The 25,549-nt window shown below is 45.4% G+C and overlaps 10 protein-coding genes across 12 annotated transcripts; 5 read left to right on the top strand and 5 right to left on the bottom strand.

Moving 5' to 3' along the window:
- The first annotated feature begins 214 nt into the window (after positions 1-214).
- On the top strand, positions 215-1,154 carry LOC128296715 (28S ribosomal protein S18a, mitochondrial). Its single transcript, XM_053032189.1, has 2 exons — positions 215-350; positions 419-1,154. Exons 1-2 carry the CDS (start codon positions 251-253, stop codon positions 802-804), a joined length of 486 nt encoding a protein of 161 aa, XP_052888149.1. The 5' UTR covers positions 215-250; the 3' UTR covers positions 805-1,154.
- LOC128296713 (COMM domain-containing protein 2) lies at positions 826-1,939 on the bottom strand. Its single transcript, XM_053032188.1, has 4 exons — positions 1,819-1,939; positions 1,649-1,740; positions 1,502-1,579; positions 826-1,437 (listed from the first exon to the last, which is right to left on the bottom strand). The coding sequence occupies exons 2-4, from the start codon at positions 1,713-1,715 to the stop codon at positions 890-892; spliced, it is 693 nt and encodes a 230-aa protein (XP_052888148.1). The 5' UTR covers positions 1,716-1,740; positions 1,819-1,939; the 3' UTR covers positions 826-889.
- A 63-nt stretch (positions 1,940-2,002) lies between these two features.
- Positions 2,003-2,896, top strand: LOC128298125 (uncharacterized). Its single transcript, XM_053033864.1, has 2 exons — positions 2,003-2,155; positions 2,227-2,896. Exons 1-2 carry the CDS (start codon positions 2,058-2,060, stop codon positions 2,861-2,863), a joined length of 735 nt encoding a protein of 244 aa, XP_052889824.1. The 5' UTR covers positions 2,003-2,057; the 3' UTR covers positions 2,864-2,896.
- Positions 2,897-2,969: 73 nt separating this feature from the next.
- LOC128309955 (cullin-5) lies at positions 2,970-6,905 on the bottom strand. Its single transcript, XM_053046472.1, has 5 exons — positions 6,175-6,905; positions 4,577-6,060; positions 4,374-4,494; positions 3,616-4,299; positions 2,970-3,521 (listed from the first exon to the last, which is right to left on the bottom strand). Exons 1-5 carry the CDS (start codon positions 6,184-6,186, stop codon positions 3,384-3,386), a joined length of 2,439 nt encoding a protein of 812 aa, XP_052902432.1. The 5' UTR covers positions 6,187-6,905; the 3' UTR covers positions 2,970-3,383.
- Positions 6,906-7,391: 486 nt separating this feature from the next.
- LOC128297008 (8-oxo-dGDP phosphatase NUDT18) lies at positions 7,392-13,044 on the bottom strand. Its single transcript, XM_053032557.1, has 2 exons — positions 12,753-13,044; positions 7,392-9,736 (listed from the first exon to the last, which is right to left on the bottom strand). Exon 2 carries the CDS (start codon positions 8,695-8,697, stop codon positions 7,687-7,689), a length of 1,011 nt encoding a protein of 336 aa, XP_052888517.1. The 5' UTR covers positions 8,698-9,736; positions 12,753-13,044; the 3' UTR covers positions 7,392-7,686.
- Positions 13,045-13,435: 391 nt separating this feature from the next.
- Positions 13,436-14,379, top strand: LOC128298078 (copper homeostasis protein cutC homolog). The gene is made up of 2 exons (XM_053033809.1): positions 13,436-14,067; positions 14,130-14,379. The coding sequence occupies exons 1-2, from the start codon at positions 13,513-13,515 to the stop codon at positions 14,373-14,375; spliced, it is 801 nt and encodes a 266-aa protein (XP_052889769.1). The 5' UTR covers positions 13,436-13,512; the 3' UTR covers positions 14,376-14,379.
- Positions 14,380-14,447: 68 nt separating this feature from the next.
- LOC128309144 (V-type proton ATPase subunit E) lies at positions 14,448-18,854 on the bottom strand. Its single transcript, XM_053045553.1, has 5 exons — positions 18,789-18,854; positions 18,582-18,647; positions 17,407-17,751; positions 17,149-17,343; positions 14,448-17,086 (listed from the first exon to the last, which is right to left on the bottom strand). Exons 2-5 carry the CDS (start codon positions 18,612-18,614, stop codon positions 16,979-16,981), a joined length of 681 nt encoding a protein of 226 aa, XP_052901513.1. The 5' UTR covers positions 18,615-18,647; positions 18,789-18,854; the 3' UTR covers positions 14,448-16,978.
- Positions 18,855-20,436: 1,582 nt separating this feature from the next.
- On the top strand, positions 20,437-22,533 carry LOC128297106 (39S ribosomal protein L37, mitochondrial). Of its 3 annotated transcripts, none has more exons than XM_053032672.1 (4): positions 20,437-20,572; positions 21,191-21,675; positions 21,737-22,029; positions 22,093-22,533. In XM_053032672.1, exons 1-4 carry the CDS (start codon positions 20,570-20,572, stop codon positions 22,506-22,508), a joined length of 1,197 nt encoding a protein of 398 aa, XP_052888632.1. In that variant the 5' UTR covers positions 20,437-20,569; the 3' UTR covers positions 22,509-22,533. The 3 variants fall into 3 exon arrangements, with proteins under 3 accessions (XP_052888632.1, XP_052888633.1, XP_052888631.1); XM_053032673.1 differs by having other exon boundaries at positions 20,560-20,614; XM_053032671.1 differs by lacking the exon at positions 20,437-20,572 and having other exon boundaries at positions 21,054-21,675.
- A 619-nt stretch (positions 22,534-23,152) lies between these two features.
- LOC128297740 (uncharacterized) lies at positions 23,153-24,815 on the top strand. Its single transcript, XM_053033432.1, has 4 exons — positions 23,153-23,256; positions 23,329-23,499; positions 23,653-23,807; positions 23,884-24,815. Exons 1-4 carry the CDS (start codon positions 23,153-23,155, stop codon positions 24,813-24,815), a joined length of 1,362 nt encoding a protein of 453 aa, XP_052889392.1.
- LOC128297741 (uncharacterized) lies at positions 24,813-25,366 on the bottom strand. The gene has a single exon (XM_053033433.1). It carries the CDS (start codon positions 25,316-25,318, stop codon positions 24,842-24,844), a length of 477 nt encoding a protein of 158 aa, XP_052889393.1. The 5' UTR covers positions 25,319-25,366; the 3' UTR covers positions 24,813-24,841.
- Positions 25,367-25,549: the final 183 nt, after the last annotated feature.

Here is a 25,549-nt window from a genome sequence, read left to right as displayed (position 1 = left end):
CACGAAATGCCATCTTTTTTCCATTTCTGTTGGCTGGTTATCTTGCATAAGTTGTCCGTTAATTTGCCTACCCATTTGTTAATATTTCCTAGATATCCTGTAAATTGTCGTATGCTTATGGATATCATTTTACAAAAACGATTATGGTTCACAACTTCAAACTCGATCCATATTGCAAAACAACAAATTTGACAACCTCAGTTGTTCAGCGACAGTTTCAGAATCACAACAAACAGTCTACTCAACAACGATGGCTCTTTCGCTTTGGTCTAAATACTCGGCATTTAATCAGATTTCTACCAATATTGTACGACACTTTTCACTTTCGTCTTTGAATCGCCTCAAAGAAAGTAAGTTTACCCTTGTACCCTCCCTGGTTTCGAGATCATTCCTTAAACCATACCTATCTCCGGTTTAGTCAAAGAGGTTCAGACAAACGACACGCTTGTAATCAAAGGAGAATACGTACAGTCGCCCCGGCACGATACGCTGATTCCACAGCTGATCGAGGCGCGCCAAAAAGGCGAACGGTTTTGTCCTCAATGCACGCTCGGGCTGGACATCAAACACACCGACGTGCTCATCCTCAGTCAGTACGTGCGAACCGACGGATGCATGTTGCCACGCCGGGTTACAGGATTATGTAAGCGCCAGCAGCGACGGATGGGTGCACTGGTAACGATGGCACAGAAGGCGGGTCTAATGCCAAACCTCAACCCAGCGACCAGCAAAAAAGATCCCAAACAACGATATCAGTGGAAGAAGTACAACAAGTATTTCGACGAAGAGACGATTAAATGTTAACATGAGCAGCATAGATACATAAAGTAGAGCATTGTGAAACACGTTCACAGTGGAATGCATAATCGGTGTCCATCTTTATTCGAACTTAGCTTTGAACTGGCTTCACGTAATTTCGTACGCGGCGAGTTCGTGCTTCCAGCAACGCTTGCTCCAACACCTGTATCATATGTTGCAACATGGTAGGATCAGTCTCCGCCAACACTTCCTTACGTGTGTGTTTATCCGGCTTTATCGTCCCCTCCTGTTCCTCCACAGCACCCACCGGCATTACATGCAACTTTTCCCGATACTCGCTCACACATTCTGTGTCGAGGTGAAACTTCATCTTTATCACCGGAGTTGCCTGCGATCGGAGACTGCGAGAAGCGATTCGCCCTTCGATTCGCCACTCCACATCACGGAAATACAGCTCATCTTGGCAGGATGCACGCAACACATTGTCCACCAGGTTGCGTTTGCTCGTTATGAATTGCCACAGTATTTCGCTTTGCTTCTCGTGAATATTTAGCAACGAAGTTTGCAAGACGTTGTAAAATTCCCGCTCGGAGATTGCCATTTTCGTGCTATCAATTAGCAGTGCCACTAAGGCCTCTAATGCGCCCCTCACGGTGTCGTATGTGGACGATAATTTTTCTGAAATACACAGAGGGGCGTTAGTTTTCCATGTGCTCTGATTGGTGTGCGCTTATCGATTTACTTGCAGCAACTGTGCATTTCTTCTCGTTTAAGCCGGAGTTTATGTACTCGATGGCTAACTTGCAAAACTCGATCAGAACTAAGAAAAAGCGACAGGAGACAAATGAGCCAAAATACAACGAAATATCAGCTTCACAGCTCCAAATACCTTCCTCTGGCTGTTCCAGTAAAAAGCGCAGCTGGTTTGCTTGCTCCGGTCGGATTATTCGAGCCATTTGAGTTGTAGTCCTTCTTTTTGTCCTACGAATGGAATTGATGGAACAAAACATAGAGTTGTGATTGTTGGCAAAGAGCAAAGAATTAAAGTTTAATACAAACCCTAAACAGTGATTAATTATAAGCAGTTCAAACGCCTTTTGCTTATCTCACCGTTCCAAGTTGCAGCTAGCAAAAACAAAATGCATAGCTGCAATTTGCCTGTAGAAGCAACGATTGTATGCACACAAAAGTTATTCCACCTGACAGCTGTCACAACACCAAAAGTTTGCGATCGTTTTTGTTTGTCATTCCTGCCGGTCGTTTCGTTGTGTTAATTTCGCGGTCTGTAATTGCTGAACATGAGTTTAAATTTTGGAGAAATTGTAGAACCATCTACCCGTGCCTTCTGGGATGACTACGATGAAGAAGCGGCCGACGAAGAAACAACCCTATCTAAGTACGTATCACGTTATTAATTGAAGAGCAATTACAACAGCATTTCGTCCCTCCGTTCGTGCGTATTTTCAGATTGGAATGGATTTGGTACAACGACCAGGAAGAATCGAGCGAAGAGCAGGAGATGCAGAAAACACTTCAAGAACCGTTTCACTTTGTCATCGTCGAGGGTCAAAAAGTGGGCAGTTTCATTGGAAAGGTTCTCCAAAATGGACAGTGCAAACCCATTTGTCAGCTATCATGCGGCACGGTTAGCGTGTTTCATCTAACCACCGAAAAGCTGTTGCTGTGCATATCGGAAGAGCTGGATCCGAATTTGTTCGGCCAGATTACACAACGCTTGTCGCGCTGGTTGGATGCCGCGGAAGCCGTGTCAACCGTTTCGTTGCAACCGGCCGTCCTGTACAAAGGACTCTCCGAGCAGGAGCAGGAAAAGGTTTGCTTCATCAGAGCTTTAACTGGTAACCGAGTTCTAGAAGACATCGGACTGCTTGAAGCACCAAACGTAATCACGGGCGTGGCGGCTGGTGTAGCTAGCTATCGTAAATTTGGTGGCAAGGACGCTGCCGTTTACGGTTGCTATTTGGACTCGGTCATATTGGATTCAGTGTCATCGGAACCGATACTGCGATTGCTGAAAGCCCTTCGAGTGCCATGTGCCGATCGTTACGAGCTGAAATTCAAAACGAGTTCTAATCTTTATCTATAAAACTTAAGGATAGTCATGGTTGTGGTCAAAAATTCACCTATCAATAAATTGAACGCAGAGGAGCTTCTTCCGCGCAATGTGATTTGATGGGAAAGAAACATAAGCGTAAGATTACAACCCGATGCTATTTGTTTATTACTAATTGTTCAGCACATCAGGTAGAATGTTCAGTGCCAAATACGATATTCGTCTGCCCGTTTAGCTCACCCCTGCTCAGTTGGGTGAGTACATCTGATAAGAAATAAATCAACAAATTGTTTTCGCTTGTAAAAGGTTTTCCACCCAACGATGAGTTCCAGGTCTATATGTTGAAGAAGCTATTATCCTGTACGTCTGAGTCCGTCTTTAAATGAAATTGCAAATGCTATACCGGCAAAGCTGCCATATCTGCTGCTACCTTACACTTCGTCTTTACATACTAGCATTCGTGTTGCAGTCGGCTGATTTCGACCGTGCAAGTCATGTTCCTGGGAAGGACTTGGGATCGTTTGCACCTTTCTGTTTCCCACCTACTGCCTGCTTACGCCATGTAAATGAAGGTATTTATATCGTCGTCATCTCTCCGCATGTATTTATGCTCTATTAGCCACTCAAGTTGCTCCTTAATCATTTTTTTCGATGGCAGAAACATGTTTTTAAGTATATCAACCAGTTCGGCCTAAAAGAATAATCGAAAACCAGCCATTGTTAGTAGAGGCCAGACAAACCAGACCGGCAAGCATTTCAGTCAGAATAAGTAAACACAGACGTACCTGTAGCGCAGCATTGCTCAATCGTTTGCGCATTTTCATAATCTTGATAATTGCCTCCTGCGTGCGCAATATTCGCAGCTGCACTATCGACTGATTGTCCTCCTGCTGGGACCGCTCCGTGCTGAGCTGCAATCGGCCCACCAGATTGACCTTACCACGACGTTGCGGTTTGCCGTTCTTGATGATTGCAAACTCCTGATTCACCCAGAACAGGGTGTTTTCGCTGAAATCCTTTGGATTGCTTATGGTCGGCTCGTACACCAGCAGCTGACGCTTCAGCTTCGGGAAGGCTACCAATGACCAGAGCGTACGTCGCAGCTCCGGATCGGGTAGCTCGGTCGCGAGGCGCAAGTTTTCGTACGAAACCTTCTCGTTCGGGCGCTGGTTCCACGCGAACAGTACCGCCATCTGGAATGTGGTCACGTCCAGATCGAACCGACCCGTGTTGTTGGCGAACGTGATCGTACCGTTGCTCATATGATGGTACCATTGGAGCTTGCGACCCGAATGCTTCTTCTTGTAAAATTCCTCCACCTCCGGAATGTAGTCTTCGAGTTCGAGCGGCAAACTGACCGAAACACGCTCGGAACCCCGAGCCCAGGCACCGGCATTAAGGATCTTAATGTTAATCGCATCATGGCGCGTCGTTTGCGAACGGAACTGAGTATTCAAGTCTTCACTAACCTGTGTTTGAAATGAGGCATCATTTGAGAATGTGTTATCAGTTTATCAAGCGCAGCACTAGCTGTTTGACTTACCTTAATATCCTGAAACATTCGAGCCAACTTATTCACGTAGTCCGCGGGCATTCCGACTTCTCTTAACCATTCCACCATATCTTCCTCTTTTTCGCTATCGGCGCTAGAATCCAGGATGAGTCTAGAGTTCGAAAACAAAACTTCCATTAATGCCTGTCCCCGTAATTTCGGGTGATTGCTTTCAGATCCTACCCACTACGTACCTGCGCGTTAGGTGAGCCTTATGGTACCGCATAAAGACATCCTTATTGCTTACATATTTGAGCACCAGCAAAACGTCCTTGAGACGAGATTCTATCTCTTCGGTGGTCAGCCGCTTGCTGAACGGCGTTCGCCGCAGCAGCATATCACAGTAGTTGGCCAGCAGCTCGGGACACTTGGACTCGGGCGTCGATATCTTTATCCCACGGGCCATTGCCGTGTTCGAGGTGGGCAGCTCCAGCTTAAACAGTGTTATGTCATTCACGACCGTTTTGAACGCTTTGTCGCGGGCCGTCAGGAACCGCGGATCGTCATTGAACGCTTCCTTCACCAGATCGCTAAATCGGCGGAACAGCTTCAGCAACCGCTCGACGTACTTTTCCGAATCCTGCGTAATGATGTCGGCGGCCGCCACCATATCGGCCAGCCCGGCCTGTACGATGTGATTTTCCAGATCGCGTAGCATCGGATCCACCCCGCCAGCTACACGATCCAGCAAACGAAACATCAGCTGCAAACGTTGCGTTTCTCGTGCCTCGATCAGCGGTGCACACTCAGCCAGCAGCGTAGGGAGATGGTCGCCTATTAGCACCGTAACGCAGCACTGACCGAGGGCGGTTATGCTGCCCGGTTCGAGGTATCGTTCGCCTCGGGCTTCCTCCTCGCGTAGCTTCGCATCCGCATACTCCATGAAGCTTTTCACACCGTTCGTTTGAAGCTGTTCGCTTGCTTTTAGTCGGTAGAACGAGGAGGTAGCGTGTAGATAGGCCGCCTCAAAGTTCTCCCTGTAAATCTCCAGCTTATCCTCCGTGTTGGAGCACAGATTGACGTAGCTTTCGCGCACACCAATCACAAGTTGCGAATCGAACGCTTCACCATTGCGTTCAGCGTGTACCAGCTTCATGGCGGACTCCTGTAATCGGTGCTTAATGTTCATGAAAATGCTCTGATTCCACGAGTCCAGCATCAGCTTGCGCACGATCGAGTCTTCTGCGTGGTTCGGCTTCTTTGAGGAACTACTGCTACTGCTGCTGCTTGTGCTGGCCGATGCGCAAGCAGCGGAATTATGGCTCGTACCAGCCCCGGTTGCCGTTGCCGACGACGAGGAGGAAGACGATGCACCAGCCCCGGAAGACGAAACCGAGGAAGCACTGCCCTTACTTTGAAGGCAACTTTCCAGCTTCGCAAACGGCAACGGCAGGTAATTGCTTTGCGTGAAGAATTTACGCCACTCTACAATGTACGCTTTCAGCAGGGCTTGCTCTTCGCGCTGTGCCAGAACGCGGCATTGCGCCTGCTTGATGTACGCCACTATATCTTGCTGTAGGCTCTCGTGTATCTTCAGCGGACCCTTATCGTCCCACAGGCAGACGAGATGCACGGCAAAAAACAGCTCCTGCCATTCTGATGGTGTGACGCGCTCTTGTTTTAGTAGGCTCAGTACAACGGGCCGCATACTGGGCCATTTGTCTTCGAAGGTTGAATTCTGTGGGCAGGAGTGATAAGAACGAACAAGTAAAACAAACAAGGTATTAAATTATGCTCTATATTTTTTTCTACTCCTGTTCACTGAGAAACAGTTGCATCGCAACGTGCCTACCTTTTGCATCATTTTGGTTGGTTTTTTGGATTGAGTCCGTCAGTCACTACGGACAATGATCGTCACTACGGTCGATAATAAACAGATCCTAGAATTTCTACAACCGGGCCACAATCTTCCTGCGAGGTTTAATTTTCCGCACGCTCATCCCAAACAAGCCGAATTAGTGACAACTCCGAAGCAGTTTTTCTCTTCCCCACACGATGGTAAAACAATCCTCTGGCTCTTCTTACACAACTAACTAATGCACTTTTGAGGTCACACGATGAACCTTTCACCTATATCTACATGCGTCGATTTCCGGGTTTTCCGTTGCACAGGACGTGGATAGTCCTGCAGATACCAATTATGTGGCAATTCTGTACATCGGTGGTACACAAATGCAGCTATGGCTTGACCATGACGACTGCTTCCAACGAACGACCGATGCAACGTTTACATTAAGCTACCACCGGACTCGAGAGAAAGTTTTGCAAACCGATAATGTGGAACGTTGTCGCGTTTTTTTTTTTATTCCCTGTTGTGGCTAATCAATGCTGCTTCTTGCTGCTGGCCAGTCTGATTGTAACGATCACTTGCGATGCGTGCGAAGTCGTATTAACACTAAATAACGATGCAGAGCATTACCAAAGCACATTGCAATGGAGCGTTGCGTTGAAAGAGGCTAATTTAATGGATTTTGGACTGAATTGCAGTTAAAAACTGCCACCCCAAATGTTTCGCGTACGAGCCGGAGCGATTTTCAGTGTGCTGTCAAAGCTGGTTGCGTGTTTTTAGGCGCGGAGGGGAACGCAACCGGGGTGATAATTGTCAAATGACAAGCGGCCAGGTAAACGCACGATGGGTCAACTATCGTGCATGATAAATGACAGTTCTTAAATGCGAATATTATTTTACTTTATACTATAAAACAAATAAATGATAGTGAATGAACAAAAGTGCTACACTGCAACAGAAGGTACTAAAATTCACACATTTTATTGGATCTTCCAGAACCGTTTCAGTCGCCATATTGAACTGTGGTTAGACAGTCGAGGAACAATTTTAAATTTATTTTTCAAACTGCACAACCACCAAACATGCTAGATTTCATACAATTTTATTTCTTTCCTGTAAAAAATGCTGTAACAAACGATCGGAACTCCATTTATAATCTTATAAATACTTTTATTTAACAATTTTCGATTTCATCTTTTAAAAATGGTACCAGTTGCAAGTGGTAGCAGCGAAATTACTTTGATTATATTCATCTGCATAAAGGTATGCGGCTGTTGTGTTTGGCTTTCGTATCGTAAAACATAAAGATAAAATACTTGTTCATCGTTCAAATAACATTTTCCACGTAAAAACAATCGCTTGAGGAATAGCCCTAAAGCCTAAAGAGTATTTACCATCCCATCCATTCCCACGTGTGCCTGGACGTTGGTTGAGAAGTCTTGCTTAAGAAATTATTCGACCTTTTCCCCCATAGTAAAAGCAATGTACAATACATTCGACCGGCCCAATCACCAACTATCGTACCACGTGTAGCTGGAAGGTGGCATTTTTACCGGCAACCGCCATTGCCAGCCGCGCACTAAGGTCCTTGCTCAGCTCGTGCCAGATACATTTGCCAATAAGCGAAACCGATTCAATCGATGGTCGGCAGATGACCAGCACCGTAAGACACAGACCGTCGGTTGGATTTGCCTGGCCGTCGGTGGTATGGTGCTCCACACTAAGCACACCGTGCGGTCGGTGCTGTGGTAGATCCGCACCGAACAGCTCGATCATAAACTTCTTCAGCGTGGAATGAATACTGCGACCCGGATGAATCTCAACCGTCGGAAAGTGGTAAGCCGTCTTCTCGCTCAGCAACACGTACACCTGGTTGGTGGTTTTGTTCTTGATCGCCACCACTACCCGGAGATAGTTCTTATAGTGTGCCTTTCGCGCGGGCAGTATCTCCCGGTGCCAGTTCGGATCTTTGGGGACACGTTTGCGATAGTTGCGAGCCAGTTCCACCACCGTCAAGATATCGTTCGCACGGAGCGACAATTCGTTCAGGTTTTGGCACCATTTGGCTTGAATCGATTCCTGGTCGGCTTGGGAAGGTGTTTTCAGTTCACCACCGATCACATTGCCGGTTAGCACAAAGCGAAACCACGATCCACCAGCAGTTTCCACTGCTAGCAGTGTCTTAATCTCCACCTTTAGACCCGTTTCTTCCAGCACTTCTCTTACGCCTGCTTCGACGATCGTTTCACCCGGTTCCATACGGCCTGCCGGTAGGTACCACTTGCCAGCGCAAGATTCTTTTGCTTCCTGCATCATCAGCACCTCGTTACTGTCGTTCACGATCACGCAGGCCACTACGTACGTGACCGTCTTGCCGACGATCGGTATGTAATCAGACGAGGCCAGCGGCTTTACGCCTTGCGCTTCGGTGGCCGCATTCTGTTCTTCCAGCGTAAAATCGCACAGCTCACTGGTCAATTCGTCCAAATATTGTCCCTCCAGAACGCGCACCAAATTTGTCTCCATGTTTATGATTCGGTCGCCCGGAATGGATTTCCTACAAACAAATTAAATATTTCGCGCTTTCTTTTACTCACAGACAGATGATACGATACGAAACCAATATAAAAGCTTGATCACACATTCAACACCATGGTTACACTGGTGGTGCAAATCACAGACTCCCAAATCTTGTTGCAACAAACAATCGAAGATCACTACTCAACGACGATCAACAAACGGTGTTGTAAGGCGTATTGTGGCAACACAAAAGGTTTAAATCTTTTCTACGGCCCACCAAACACTATCTCATCAATTATCACGCTCTATCTCCGTAGGCAAGACTGGGCCGGATCTCTTCTTCACAAGTTCCGACGACGACGGCGCACATACACGTTCACTCGCGATGGTGGAATACGATTGAAAACAGGTTAGCACTGGCAGGGCTGGGACTTGATGTTTTTCTGAGGTCTACGTAATCTCTCTGGTCCGTCTGCAACCCGTAACCACAGAGCCACTTCACCACCGACGCAGGAGAAATCTTTTCGGACACCCTATTCTCTCTAAGCAGCTACGAAAATGCGACGAGGACAGTCGTCCCACGACACTCAAGCGTTCGCCGTTGTTGTCCGATTTGGCCGCATGTACGCTAACGCGCCACAGATTCATTCACCTTTCGCCGTTTTACTTTTTATCAGCTCTTTCGTCGTCACTGTCGTCGGACGAGATCGAATTAGGCATTAGAGGGACGGGGCATGATGGTGCGGTTACTGTTCTTCAAATTGCCTCGGGAAACACGCAACAGCCCGAGGCGCCTAGGCTCAGGTGGTGGTAAGTCAGGGTTTTACTTTCAATTCGCTCCAGTACACGTGGCCTATTGGCGCGCCGCTCCAGAATGGTTGAAGTGTACCCCTTAGGCACGCGATTCTTTCTAGACGATGAATGGATGGCGTTCTTCGGGGGTTTAAGTTCTGTTTTCTCCAGAACTTCGGTGGAATAGCCACGAATGAGAGCAGATCTCCCAACAGCAACACCGAAGTTGGCGGGTTTGAAGATGATTATATAGCTGCCATAAGAAGGGGAAAGGAAAACAAGGAAAAACGATCATTCAAATGTACGAAAGACGGTAGACGGTAGAAACGCAAACGATACTACTAGGTAGCATTGGACGGATAAACTGTAGATAGATAATTTTGATGAAAATGATGTAAACATTAATTGGAACATTTCACAGAACAACAATTGAAGCGCTGTCGATATAGGGGGTTTCAGGTCAGTTGTACGAAGGGAAAACGCACAATAAGAATTAAAATTGATACAGCAATAGAGGGCCGCAATGATCTCAGCGATTCCGGGGCTTGATTAGCAAGTTTCAGCAAAGAATTGATCGTGTCTGACAGAATGCTCTCAATAGCAGCCTTAATAAGTGGGTTTTACTGTAGAGTTATCATAACATTAGCACATCATTACAACCTCTTTCAGCGACTAGGCTTTATTATCACCACTCACAACACGGGTGAATGCATAATATTTTATGGAAGGTATAAAAGCAGCTTTTGGCAAACTGTTGCGGATCGGAGCAACCGTTCACCGATAGCGAACACGCAATAAACGGCGAGCAAAACAGCCGGAAGGAAATGGTTCCGTTTCGATTGAAAGAGCAATTAAAAAAGCGTCCGAAACCGAAAAAAAACGGTACCAGGACGGAATTGAATGAAGCAATATCTGACTGTAAAACAAGATCAGAAACAACATCAGGCATGAAGGGCCGCGAGCAATGTGCTTGTAAAACAGCCATGTTAAGCATGTTTGTTACACGCAAAGCACTTGTAAGCGAAAGCATTTGCATTGTATCGGTAAAGATGAGTTGTTTTAGGCACTCAGGAAAAAGATATTCCCTTTCGTTAGACTCCAAGGAGCTTGATTAGTTGTTGCAAGAGGACAAGTTACTACAAGGTAGTGCAAAAATTTGGATTTGCGCTGCACCAACATTCCATTGGATCGGCGACCACCTGTATCGTGACTTTTCCACGTTTCTTTTATCGATAAAACTAGATCGATCCAGTACACCATCACCAACACTCAATCATTCCGGAAACCCCGTTACGGTCGAGTTGGGAGGTATGGAAAACCCTTTGCTTCCACCGATCATCATCTGGTTTGTAGCCTTATTTGCCACCGGCTTTTTCGCACCTTTTCCAGTGTACAACAAAATGCATGCGGACCACAAACTCAACCCAAACAAATGCGGCATTTTGCTTATCCATTCGTCCATCTCATTCACAACACACGACCGTAGCTAATTTTCTTCCAAACTCTCTACCCGAGTAAACTCCCGGGAGAAAGCTTCTTCGGATCGTGGTTTTCCCCCGATCTTGGCACCGGGCGAGTGGTTGTACGCTAGCATACGCATTAAAACCAAAACAGCGATAAAATTCACCACCGAAACTGAAGGTGGGCAACAGCCATATACACGGCATATTATGATGGCCGAATGGGTGGTTAGTTGGTAAAGGTGAACGATTCCATTTTAACTGCATGCGCACCTTTGCAAACAGTGCCGTTCGAATCGCAGTAGACGGCGATGTCTGCCTTTTCGCCTTCTTGCACGAAGAAGCGCCTGAGTAGAGTGGGCATTGCGATGATATCACACACAGAGCAGACATTTCGGCAATTAGTGTTCCGTTCGACTGATTATGCTCAATTTTGGGGGATGATTATCAAAAGCGTTTGGCACTCTAAGAGAAAACAAAACCATCCAAAAAGCAGAATTGCCACTGTTCCGGCGCTACTCTAGATTGCGACTTTCTTACTTCTCGTGCTACCTGTTGTCAGCACACGTGTGTGATGCGTAACAGTTTCACTGTTGTAGGGTAAATTAAAGACTTTTTCTTAATGGCCAACACTGTTACTATTAATTCTCACTCTTGTCTTGCCAGGTCTGAAGATTCGGTGGAAAATATTGCAAACTTTGGCAAACAATACATAGCAAGGGTGATAAAACAAAACGCAAAGAAGGAAAGGGCATAAAATCACCCTGCGGACACCGAAAGGAATGTGACCCACAAAGTACACTATAGGCCACCTCGGTTGGAGACGGAAGAAACGGCAAACCGAATGAGGAACGTCAAGGTGACTCGTTACGCATAAATAAGCATGCTGATGTTTGCTTATTTGAATAAAAGAAATGCGACTATCTCGGCATCGATCGGACGGACCCTGGGGTGATCGCAGTTGGTATTTGGATGACGATCGTCGAGGAAATATGCACAGCAAACGTGGATCACGACAAAGTAAATACAAAAAGGAAACGATCATATTATTGAGTACAAAAAACCTCTTCGATTGAGGACATATTTGCGTTGGTTTAAGGTTCGAGCTAACGTTTCTTTCCACTTTGTTTTTCAAACAGTAAAGTGGTCTAGTTATTCAAAGCTAGTACGCCTGCGAGACTCCAATAAATACAAAGTTGCAACCTTGCGAACGTTCACAGGACAGAGTCTTTTTAAATTCCTAATCAATTATGCTACATTTGGAAGACAACTCGTTTGGATCTGCGAATGACCATAGCGTTAACAGAGCGTTAGTTTATCAAATCTCGATGGAAATCACACATTGGTGACCAGTTTTGTGTCTGTGAATATTTTATGAGCCAATCCTTCGGATGGCATCACCAACGCATCGTCTTTCCGTAAGAAGGTTTAAATTCGAATCGAACGAGGCAAAATAGTGCCTTGTTTGGTTGTGATGTAAGCGTGTTTGGGCGTTACGGACGAATGAAAGTAAAAACTTATGTAAATTAACCCAGTGCTAGATATTAGATGAAGCAACGAGCATCCCCACGTTAGACAGAACATTCAATCTGCTGTATTGAGTTAATTTAAAAATGTTACTCTAATTAGAACTCGGAACCGTAATATCACAGTGCAGTCGACGCATCGTAATGCAGTGAACTATTAATAGCAACTACATTGCGCATTGCAGTTATGCTACCTGTTCGCTGTTTTGCCACCAGACCCAACAGCTGGGACACTTTCTCCTTTCTTGTCCAATTGGCCATTAGAAAATGTATCACTACTTACCTCACCTACTCACAACGAATCGAGCTTGCCACGGTACGTATCTGTACCCATTGATAACTTTTCGCGAGCACAGCATCCAACGATTTGGGGCGTCACTTGGTACTTGGGTCCACTCGAATCACTCTAATTGCCGCGACTTCAATACCCTTAATGCTACATTCTAGCAATGTCCCGCTACCAACGCGTATTCATCACAAAAACCTTAAACAATGCCGAAACACAATGCTGAAACGAGCGAGTTTCTACGGACTAGCAAAACATTCACACCTTTGATCAAACTAATCCGCCCTGCTGTGCTGCCTGGTTGCTGACGTTCGACAAGTTGCGGACGAAGTATCGTGGGAAATGAAATTCAACAGAAGCGAAGCCGGTTTTGCTGGTGTTTAGATAGAAGGATTGCGCATATTTTTATGAGTGGGTGGTTGGGCTGGGGGGAGCATTATGTTGTTTGTTGATAGTTTGCGTCGTGTTGTGAAGGGAACTGTCAGATGCACTACGGGACAAGAATCACAGTGGATCAACTTCAATGACATTTAGTAGAACGAATTGTGCCCAAATGTGCTTATTTGTATTTAGAAACATTTTATCTATTCTAGCACGTAAAATTGGCGCGCTACATTTGCGCATACTTTAGCCGGACGACTTCCAAATCGACCCATTGTTTTTGAAATGTTTGTAACCGTGCAACATTTCATTCTCAACATTTTTCAATCAGCTGGCCCTAAATAAACAGTAAACAAATCGAGGTGTTTGCAAAAAAATGCACTTTCTGTTAGAAATTTGTGTGGACACATACGGATCGGCCGTTGCCGCGATTCAAGGAGGTGCGGATAGGCTAGAACTCTGTTCGGCACTCAGTGAAGGTGGACTAACACCAACGGTTGGACTGTTGCGGCAAATCAAACAATACCTATCCGAGCATGATCCGCCAAAGACCATTCCGGTATACTGTATGATTCGCTGCAGAAGAGGCAGTGATTTTAGTTACTCCGAGCAGGAAATGAACGTGATGTTATGGGATTTACAATTGCTCGCACAACACGGTGCCGATGGGTTCGTGTTCGGGGCACTGGAATCATCATCCGGAAAGGTACATCTAGAACATTGCGGACAAATTGTGGCTGCGGCTGGAAAGCTTCCACTAACATTCCACCGAGCTATCGACTGTACGGATGAACAACGACTCGAGGAGAATCTTAATCTTGTAGCGCAGTTAGGATTTTCGACTGTCCTCACAAGTGGCTTAAAACCAACGGCTGAACAAGGGATTGACACGATCGCGAAAATGAAGGCTATAGCCACAGATATAGAGAAGGTATATTATCTACAGTCATTTGTATTAAACAGGAGACAATGATCATTTTTAAACTGTTTTAGGTTACTGGTAAATCCCTTCGGTTAATGCCTGGCTCTGGGATATCGTCAGAAAATGCATTGAAAGTAATACAACGAACCGGATGCGACGCAATTCACGGATCAGCCAGCGTTGTGAAATCATCGGATAATGAAACCAGAACACTGCCGATGGGAGCAAGCAATGTCGATGCTTTACCCTTGAAGGTGTGCAGTACCGCAAAAGTGCAAGAGTTACGCCGTTCGATTGATAGTATTGTAAAAAAATAAAACAAAAATATCATTTTCTTTCGCAGAATAATTGAACGATCCTCAATGATAATTCACGATAATTGAACGATCTTAAAATGTCTAGAAAGAAAAGTCTTGTACATTGGATTGTACATCCCATACCGTGGTGTATTTATTCACGAATGTGTTACATGCACATAATTCACTTCCAATGGAACGACGCAGAATTTCAGAACTCATAATATCCAGAACTCCGATGACGAAAGGATGCTGTCCTCGACAGAAGAACGGAACGCCAGGAATGGCACAATCTTCTACACTAAATCCTAACGCCATTGAGAGTCCGTGTGAAAATAAATGGGATACTGATCCTGTTAACAAGATGTTCGGTTTAGTTCGGTACATTCGGTGCGAAATTATCTAAGTTCTTGTTTGAATAATATGCTGATCTTCTACCATATGGTTCAAACACCAGTGTAGTCATTCAACACAGTGCTGTCTTCATACTACGTCATTTCCTTCCCATCTGATAATCGCCATCTGCTGGTTTAGTTTGTTTGTTGTAACGCAAAGTACGAGGCTCGCGCTTCGTCGTATGTTCAAGTTTCTCCTAGTGATTAAACGCTTCGCATTAACTAAGTTTCGTTACTCGCCGTTTACAACAATATCTATTCATACCTATAATTATGTATATATATATTCTTTCTGTTACTTTTTTTGTTTTATTTTTGCATTCCTTTTGTTTTGCTCCTATTTGTTCCATTACATTAAGGTCTACTTCCTTCCAATATACATATACTTCTTTATTTCTTAATAACACGTCCCGCCCTAGTTTCATAAGGAGAATGGTGATGTACACTCGTTCAACTCGTTCCCAAAATCCTTGATGCCTTGTACCAAGATGTTATGGGAGTTTCGATAAGAAAGCACAACACCTTTTGACAGTGAAAACAGTTTGCTAAATTGTTCGATTTTATCAATGAAAACATATCAAATCCAAACCATTTTATCTGAGAAGACACACTCGTATATATTTTTTTTTTTTCTCTCTATGACCCATTCACAATGATCTTAAATACACACACGCACACCTATATCAAACGACCAATCGATTTTCCCATTCATACCGGTACTCCTATTAATTACCACCGATACACCACACCGATTTCCATACCATTGCTTCGAACGACCAGCAAAATAAAACATTGGTTAGTAATTTTGATGTTCGCAAAGCAAGATGCTGTGATACGGAGAGACATGTATAATGTATCGGAGACAAAAAAAAACAAGTACAATGTTGATCTTTTTGCGGCTGGGAAGATTAGGCATTTAAATTTCTTTTACGCAGTTCGACAATGAGCAGAGAATAATCATCTACCGAAAACATGACCCATTTTGCAGTGAAAGAAAGCGAAAGAAACCACCGAAAGATGTTATTCACAGTGGTGTTACAATCGAACGGCGAAACAATCGTTTTTCTAATATTTAAGTAGCTGATCGTTTCTAAAGGAATGTATATTAACGATTGTGTTCGAGTTTTAGCAAACAATGCCAGATATTCTGCGACATATTCTGCCAGTTAGGTGTTGCACTCGACCTACCAAATTGCAGGAATGCGGGAAACGTTAGCAAGTGTGTGTGTACATCCCATAGCACCTTAAAAAAGCCTGGGCCAAAGACGCTTGTTTTACTTAAAATCTTACAATGGAAAAATAGTATATTTTAGAAAGGGAAAATATTTGCAACATACATAGATAGATCAAACACCGCAAAACCTACGACCCCCGCAAGAAGTGGCTTTCAATAGAACACATCCGACACAAGCTAACCCGTCTTTACGGAAAAAAGCAATATCGGAAATACTCTGGAAAGCACTACGTCGTGAGTAAAACAAAACGCACAAAGCATTTGTGTACGCAGGAGGAGTGGCAATCGAAACGGAAATAAACAAAACATCAATTAAAAACAATTATAATATGTAGCAACAATATGTTTTTCTTCTTCACGTGAACGATGTTTCCGATAAAGCTTAGAATCTACTTTTTCGCATCAGTAAGTGTGGGTAAGTTGCGATAAACTTCGAAATTGTTTTGCATTTCGCCGGAACATGTCCGACCGACCAGCCAACTGCAAAGAAGCAAGGAATTCTTGGTGGGCAGTGTTCCCTTAAGATCAAAGAGTGTCCCCTAGACGCGCTAATGATTCTTCCATTGTTCCAGATGGAAGGAACAGGCTGACTAGGCCAAGATTTTATAGGCATCAGCACAAGATATCGGCACAAGATTCAACAAATAGAGTAATTTTTTTTCTTCCCCCTAGAGGGGCAGAATCAATCGCGCAGTTGATGTTAAAATGGCTAGGATCACTCGATCTTACGTCCCTTACGTCGGCGATCTTCACGCTGAACTATGGTGTTTATGTACCATTCTGCAATTGCTGACCGATAGGTAGTGTAAGTAATTGTTATAGAACCTGCTATTTGCATGCGGAAACAAGGATATCTATGTAAGAATGGATGGTGGTTTTTACGTGCATTACTGGATGTATGTATACCGTTCCATCACCTGCGGATGGTGCTGTTGAAGTGATGGCGGCATCATTACTGCTACTCGCAAGCAGCACATCAACCAGGTTTGCTCCGCTTAATCGTTGAATTTGCGGTTCATGTTGCGTCCGAACAGCGCATTACGGATCTCCGGCACCAACTGTTGAGCAATCAGCTCCAGTCGCGATTCAAGCGTGTTAGACACCTATGGAGGAGTGCAACATTTGGTAAGCATGTGGATATTTGTTATTAAAATCCTGCTCTTACCTTGATACGTCCGACCTGTGCCAACAGATCAACTCCACCAGTCGTATCGGCCGGTAGGAAGGACTCCGTGTCCAATGTGACTACCACGTCACGACCGCACTTGGACTTGTACATTTCTACGGCCGCCGGTAGCACGTTCTGGATGATTTGGGCGTCCGCTTGACGGCCACGAATAAGAACACTGGCTTCCATCAGCTGCCGGTGAAAGAATATGTTAATGAAACGTGGTCATTCGTTCGATTTTCGTGGTTATCTAACCTGGAGCAATCCCTGGGTGATGAGGGCAGTCAGGATTTCGCCGTAGCGAGTGGAATCCTTCGTAACTTCGCCGAGACGACGACGGCACTCATCGAGCACGCTGGATACATGGTCTTCGCGTACCTTAAGCACCTTCAAACGAGCCTGGTTCAGCATGTTTGATGATTGGATCTTCTTTTGCAGCTCGACCTGCTTTTCCTTCTTTTCGTAATATTCCATGATCTTGAGGCGCTGTTGCTGCACTAGACGGCCTTTCTCGATGTTAAACTCTTCCTCGGCTTTTGCATCGATTTCTTCCGCCTTCTCGTTGGCCTCCTGCTCGATGAAGGCCATCATGTGCTTGATCTGGAAGAGCATATCATGCAGCAGAAATGGTCAAAATACGCTTGAAATAATTTGTATGTTTCTTTTATAGCAGTATCGTAGTTAAACCAAGATTGAAAGCGAAACCATTCCTTCTACGTTTTGATATCTTTACTTCCACATGAACATGTCATATGACCGTCTCCTCCTACTGGTTACGTTGTCTCGATCAAACGAAAAGGCCGACGCGCCCCGCTGGATAAATGTATAACCAATGGAAGTAATCTTTATGAAAATGATCATCAGTCAACACATGAAAACCTCTTTCATGTAGAACAAACGGATGGTTCAATCGAAACATAAATAAATGTATGTACGCATGATAAAACATGCCGAGTAGACATCAGCTAAGCATCGCCGTAAGGGGGTCATGTGACACATATTGCATCTCCATCAACATTCGGTCCCGAAGAACAACTGAGATATTGGGAGGAAAAAGAATGCGTTCATGTGCTACATTTAATAGAACCATAAATTGAAACCTAGCTTTTGCACTACAATCCTCGTAGAAGGATAATTTGTAAAATTAAAATATTTTTCCACTCTTTGCAAGACTCCCTAGTAAACATTCGCGTTCTCGCTCTCTCGCTCCATCTCACTGCATCTTCCGTTCTCTTTCACATGGTCACACTGTTTGACACTTTTCACATGACGGGTCCCGTGACCCGAACGAAGACGTCCGGAGAAGGAGACTGCAAAGATTCGCCTTCTATTTTCAAATCATTCAACGCGTTTTCCAACATTTTGCCATCATTTCTAAACGAATACAACCGATACCACATTTGCTTAACAGTTTCCAAGCTTTTACTCACCTGTTTCTGAACATCTGCATCGCTTAGAGCCATCTTGCCAGCGGTGTTGTAATAGCAAACTGCAAACTACACATAAATGAAGACAGAGATATTAGTACGTTGCTTTCTTTGTGCACAATTCGAGTATAGTGATTGTAAGCAGAATAGATTCTTAACCGTTGCACCAATTTTCACTACATAACTATTTGCTCTACAGAAGAAACATACCGAAAAGGTAAGACCAGCACGCAGTTACTGCTTCGTCGTCGTCTCGAAAAAACTGCGATTGTGACCAAGGTAGCAATTCGGTACGATACAAATGACAGCTATTCCGGGAACCGAGCAGCAGGCAGGTCCGCCCATCGCCGTTTTGCTCAGCCAGTGGTCTATGCGATGGTTTGTTATGTTTCATGACAAACGAGAAATATGTTTTTATCCGTTTCTGTCGCCGTATGTATTTTATTATCATTTAACAAACAAGCTAAATCATTAAAAAATATGTTTTTTTTATCAGACAAAGTTGGATTGCACCAGTTGTTTGCATTTTTCATATCATAAAACACTTTTGAATCAGCAGGCGTTTGTGCGACCAGGCAGTTCAGCAGAGCATTTGGGCGGATCGGATCGGATCGGATTCTGGGATTGGATCCTTGATTGGATCAATCCGGATTCGATCCTAAATCCAGGATCCTCTGGATCGGAATCCCAAACAATCCTTTTCGATCCGGATCTGTTATGACGGGAAACCGGGATCGAAATCCAAAACAAAAGTCCGGATTCGGATCCTTAAGGATCCGGATTCGTCAATACGAGAATCCGGAATCGAAATCCAAAACAAGAGATCCCGGATCCGGATCTGTCATGATTGGAATATGGGATTGTGGTAGGGATTGTTTTCGGATGCGGATATTTTGTGATTTATTGCCTTTTTGTTCTGTTCCATGTGAACGCATTTTTTCTAAGGCCGTCTCCACATGGGCCGCGTTTTCCGCGGCACCGCGGAAAACACGTATAGCTTGTATGCCAGTTGGCCGCGGGCGCCTGCCAAATCTCCGCGGCAGGCTGTCAGTGGCATACAAGTTATACGCGTTTTCCGCGGTACCGCGAAAACGCGGCCCATGTGGAGACGGCCTAAGGCCTCCTCCACATGGGCCGCGGCACCGCGGAAAACGCGTATGCCACTTGGCCGCGGTCGCCTGCCAAATCTCCGCGGCAGGCTGTCATTCTCCGCGACAGACTGTCAAACAGGCGCGGAAACGCGGCTTTGTTCAAGATGGACAAGTCTGCGGAACCGTTCACAACCGCGGAAATTGACAGCTTGCCGCGGAGAATGACAGCCTGCCGCGGAGATTTGGCAGGCGACCGCGGCCAAGTGGCATACGCGTTTTCCGCGGTGCCGCGGCGGCCGCGGCCCATGTGGAGGAGGCCTTAGGCCGTCTCCACATGGGCCGCGTTTTCGCGGTACCGCGGAAAACGCGTATAACTTGTATGCCACTGACAGCCTGCCGCGGAGATTTGGCAGGCGACCGCGGCCCATGTGGAGACGACCTTAGGTCTGGACAAATTTGCACAGCCAGAAGAAATAGGCTGCTTCCCAAAAAACTGAAAGAAATATTATTTCTAAACCATAATTTAAGCGACGAAGACATAGAAATAATTGGATATTTTTTTCTGGATTTGGATTTTTATAGCTTTGGTTTGCATTTTTTTTAATTATTGCATTTGGTTTAAAACATATTAATAAGAAAATCACATAATGTATTTGGTGATCTTGATATCTTGGTGGGTGTGTAGCGACAAGGCTTGGTTAGCTAGGACACGAAACGCGACACCTAGGGAGAATTGGATGAACTAATAATATGATAGTTGGGAAGTTTGTCAGGTCAACGTGAGAACAATAAGATCCTTGTTTGCAGGAGGATCACCAAGCTAGAACAAAGGGATAGGAATAGCGGAATACGTATTTCGTGGAAAAAAGGACACACATATCAACACATGAGAGGTAACAGATGGTACGTGAAACGATATAAAAACGGTAGCGTGTCCATACGATAGTAAGTTATCGTTCTACACTCCGACGGAAAGTTTTCATCTAATCTTCGTTCTAAGTTCAAGTCGTGTAAGTTGGTGAAAAACGTTTGCACTCAAGCAGGAAGGGTAAATAAAATTAGGATTGAACTTCGGTTCGAAAGAACCATATCCTAAAGGTGTGATTAAGCTATGATGTAATATTGGTTGGATTTAAAATTCATAAATTAATAGTATAATAATTATTATATACTAAGAAAACTTGAGTAATTAATGTAGTTTCCTATTTGAGAAAACTGAAACGTACAATGTTGTTTACAAAGCAAAGATTTTTTTGTGGTCATAAAAAAATCTAGTAGGATTCGGAGAATCGACCCCAAGGCGGATCCAGATCGGTCGGATCGAATCCCACATGGGAGTGATTTTTCCCATCACTAGTGCTTACGAATCGCAAGGAAAAGCAAAACGTCAAAAAAGATAGGAAATCGTGTTTTTGGGCCGTATATTATTTAATCATTGTTAGGGTGGTGATTTCCGATAATTCTCCCCATTTTGAGCAATAGTTATTCCAAATGCGTCTTACAAACATTCTTTTGCGACAGCATATAGGGTTTCACTTCAAGAAGCACTGGCTGCAGCAAGGCAAACGTGTGCCTCTTAGCACAGGCGCTGAGGAAGAACTAGCCGCCCGTGGTATCGTCGTCGTTGAACCCAAAGAGGTTCTTAAAGAGCAGCGCCCGCGGGTGAATTTCCACGTTCCCGGCATAGTACCACCTCCAGTAGCCTTTGATGAAATGCATTCCGTGCGGGAGTACAAACCAGCGTACGTGTACGGCGACACAAACGTGCTGCTGGAAGGGGTGCGCCAGGCACAGAGTCTGCTAAACACGGTTGTGTTTGATGATCTGCCTTTAAAGATGAAGGAAAAGCTTGAGCAAACAATAATAACAAGCCGTGTTGATCGATCGATGCAGCAAGCTGTACTGTTGTACGACGCGGAGCAGTCCAAAAGAGTCTACGTAAAGGTTCCGGATCGGCCGGCCTACAACCTACCACGCGAGTATGGCCTTTCCGAGGGTCGGAAAAAGTGAGTAGAAAACAACTTTGAACATGTATACATTTCCTCATTGAATCTTCTTTTCCATCAGCCAATTGATACTGGCGAAGCTGGTTACACACTGTGAACGTTACGCTGGCTTTTCTGTAAACGCGAATCGTAAGGTAGTGTATGATGCTCGATTTCTGGTTCCAGTGGTTAAAGGAAACGAAAGAATTTTGTTCGACACGACAGCGGAGTCGATGATTATATCGCACGTACCACTTAAGCCTCTGGATACAGCCACTTATCGGCCAATGGATCTTGAGCTACCCAATCTGTTTCCTCTAAAGGAAACTGTTTCGATACCGGTGCAGAACTCCTGCGACTGGAGGAACCATTACCGTAAGTTTGCCACGCCCGTTAGCAGAACCAAATCGTTGAATACAATCTCACTATCCTCTGCAGCTATCAGCAGTAATTGCAAGCTATCTCATCCGCACACCGTTCTTTTACACTGCTCACCGAGTGATGTGAAGAATGCTACGGAGCTACCGGTGACGCGTGATCAAACCGAAGGACGTACGATGGTGAAAGCATTCGCTGTGGCTGCTGCCCGGGCCCGCCAAGTGTACGGCGAGAACGTAAAATCGCTACCCAAGCCAATCACGGTGCAGGCCGTGCAAACGGACAGCAAGACGTTCCACTTTAGCGTGTATCAGCTAAACACGTTGGATCTTAACTCATCCACAGTTCGTAACATGTGGTTCCGCAAGGCACCAATCGTTCTGTACTCCCGGTGCACGAGGGCTTCCGGTGCGCGAACGCTGGTCGACTACAACAAGGATGTGCTACGACATTTCGCCGCATTCTATTCGAATTAGGGCAGATGTTGATAATAAATATGTATCGTTGAAGTAAACGTGTACTGCTTTTAATTGCTTTTCTTCTTGTGGATATTGTACTTTTACGCAGTGGAAATCGGATAAATAGCCGATTAATTAGTAAGATACTTCCGGAATCAATGTTAACCGTCGATTATCTTACATCTCATTGCGTTTTATGTTGTACAAAGGAGTTTTATAAACGAAGCACCGAACCCAGCACGGCACGTGCTCGTTGCAGCCGCGCATGTAGTCGCGAACATGGAAAATAGAAAATCAATATCACCCACGAACATTGCCGCGTGACCGCGTGTAATGCAGGTACGATTTTCCCGCGCTGCCCTGCGCCAAAATTCGGATCGCTAGATAGAGCGTACGCATTTGGCAGCGCCTGTTCGGTTGTACGGAGTATCGTTGTTTGACTCTGAAACAGTTCACAACCGACGAAGGAACCGTCAATATCCGCAGGCAAGTTTGTTGGTGCTACGAAGCACGCATAAATGTGGCGCATTGAATAAAGGCGAGCTGCGTATAGCTATCGCGGGTGTGACAGAAATTACAGAAATCGATTAAACATTTGTGCATCGGGGTTGAAGAAACGTTACAACGTACGGCGTTGATAGTGCAAATACTCTTGCCCGAGAATGAGTAAATCTCCCGCTAGCGTAGTGTCGTCGGATGAAACACACAGTGCCGCCAGTGATGAATCGTTGGTTATCTCAGCTGCTACTTCGCACACCTCACTCAGGTACATTCGGAGTCTACGGACAAACTGTCTTCTGGCAAACACCATGTTCAATCAAGTATTGCTCTCGCTTAGATCTATTGGAATAACCAAAGTGGTAAAGAAACCACCGAAAGACGAACCGACTGCGACGGGAGTGTCGATGGCCAAGGAACGACCACCATGGCGTCCCGCAAGCCTCACGGCTGTGGTAGTACCACCACCACCCAAACCAGACATAAAAGCGCGGCTACTTGAGGCTTCCAAGTGAGTGTTCTAGATATAGCGGGTTTTATTCGAAGAGAAGGGAATGCAGTTCTATTTATGAGATGGAATCCAAAAATAGCTCCCAAGCTGCGTCGTCCCCTGAGTAGCGAGCGTGGTTGTTGTGGTTTTCTAGGAGGTTTGCAATCATTTTAGGCGGATGCGTCGCGTCAATGCAGTTGTGCAGACGGATCCGGTACACACGAAGCTGATGAAGGAAGTATCCACCGACGAGCAGACCGATTTAATCCCAATGGTGGATGAGGAAATACTGACCGACGGAAATCTCGTCATACGCGAAGTTGGAAACCGTACGTAACACGGAAGGCGATCGATTCTTGCCTGCAAATGCATACTCATCTGCATCTGTTTCCCATTTTCTTCTAGTGATACTCACACATTCCGTGGCGCAAATGACTGATGGAGTGGAAACGTGTGAAAGTGGTACTCAGACCGCCATTCCTCGGAGTGGAATATCGTTCCGAAAATTTCTAGAACCCATAACCGGAAATGATCGCCAGACTAATCAGGGAGCTCACTCATTCAAACTCTCATCCGAGGAAGAACATGTAGATGTGGAAGCCGGCAAGCAGGAATCGGGACAAAAACAAAGCATATTGCTCTCCACGGAGTTGGAAACACTCGGGGAATGTTTCGGGCACGATCCCACAGAGCAATGCTCATCTCAGAGCGGTAGCGATAGCATGAAGGAAACGAATACACCGGATTTAATCAGCGCCACTGTTGAAGGTGATCCATCTCCACACCGTACCGCGACCTTGCTGGAAACGCCCACGTTCGCTGCTTGGCAAAACCTGGACTTCTCCGACGAAGAGTCAGAAGGCTACGTTCCCCGTGAGCTGCCACGCCGACAAATTGGGGAAGGTGATCGTCCGTGGGCAGAGTTCAAGGATCTAGTGATTGGGTCAAGGGTGGCCAACATGCGTCTGTCACCCGTACCACCGCGAAGACCGCGGGCACCGAATCAAAAGACGGTTACCTGGAGCGATAGACAACACCGGGCGGTATCGAAGTTGATCAACGAAGCATCGGCACTGGTTGATATGTTCGACCATGTATCGCTATTGCTCGGACCAGATATTACACTACACAAACTTCCGCCGCAGCAAGAATTTCATCTACCACCTGCGAAATGGGAACCGCTGCTGACGAAATCCTGCGATATACTAGAAGAAAAGTTAGCCCAAGTACGGCATCTTTCGCTGAGCGATTTTGAAAGCCAAACGCTTCCGCTGGAACCGAAAGTACCTTCCAACGTCTCGCCCATTCTGTCGGACATTGGTCCCGAGGAGATATAATAGACCTGGGCTACTTGAAGGTCATTTTATTTATGGAAAGTCAAACCCATCTGCAGCAGTGCTGCATTAACAACCACAAGTAGAGACACAGTGTACCAAGTCAGATGTCCATGTATGATCGTTCCGAGGTTCTTAGGCCCATTGCAATCTTGTTCATCGCACTCCTCGCAAGCTGACATCCGGAAGACGGAATTGAATGCTTCGTTGCCTTGGCGGGACAGCAGTGCACACTCGCCACTAACCGCACATCCTCTCCAGATTCGTTCCGGTGCCTCGTTGGTGCTTGGGATCAACCGTTTGTAGCCGCACACCGATTGCACTGGATGGTCGGTGGCGCTGAATGGTTTGCAGGACACCTTCTCCAATGTTGCGAGATTGTCACAGTCTAGATCACTGTTGTCCGTACTGCAACTGTAGCACTCCAGTCCGTGTGCGATGGGTACGAGCAGAGCAACAGAAACCAGCAGTATGCTGATCGGTCTTGCGAAGCTCATTCTGAACATTTAAACCAGTGCGCTTACGGTGAGTTTGATTGATACTGATTGATTGATTGGGACATGTTTCGTGAGGTTGCACTATATGCGCATTCAGTTGCACAGACACCATGGTTGAACTAAGATAACTACGATAGCGCTGGTACTTAACTTAATCCTCTGATAACCGGAAGATGGACCCATATAAGCAGCGCTGCAAAGATCTGCAAATATTACGAGGTGAGTAGATAGGTAGCAAAC

The sequence above is a fragment of the Anopheles moucheti genome, chromosome 2 (assembly GCF_943734755.1).
Source record: "Anopheles moucheti chromosome 2, idAnoMoucSN_F20_07, whole genome shotgun sequence".
Lineage (NCBI taxonomy): Eukaryota > Metazoa > Arthropoda > Insecta > Diptera > Culicidae > Anopheles > Anopheles moucheti.
Note: the sequence above shows the minus strand (reverse complement) of the source record. Positions and strands in the feature narration are given on the sequence as shown.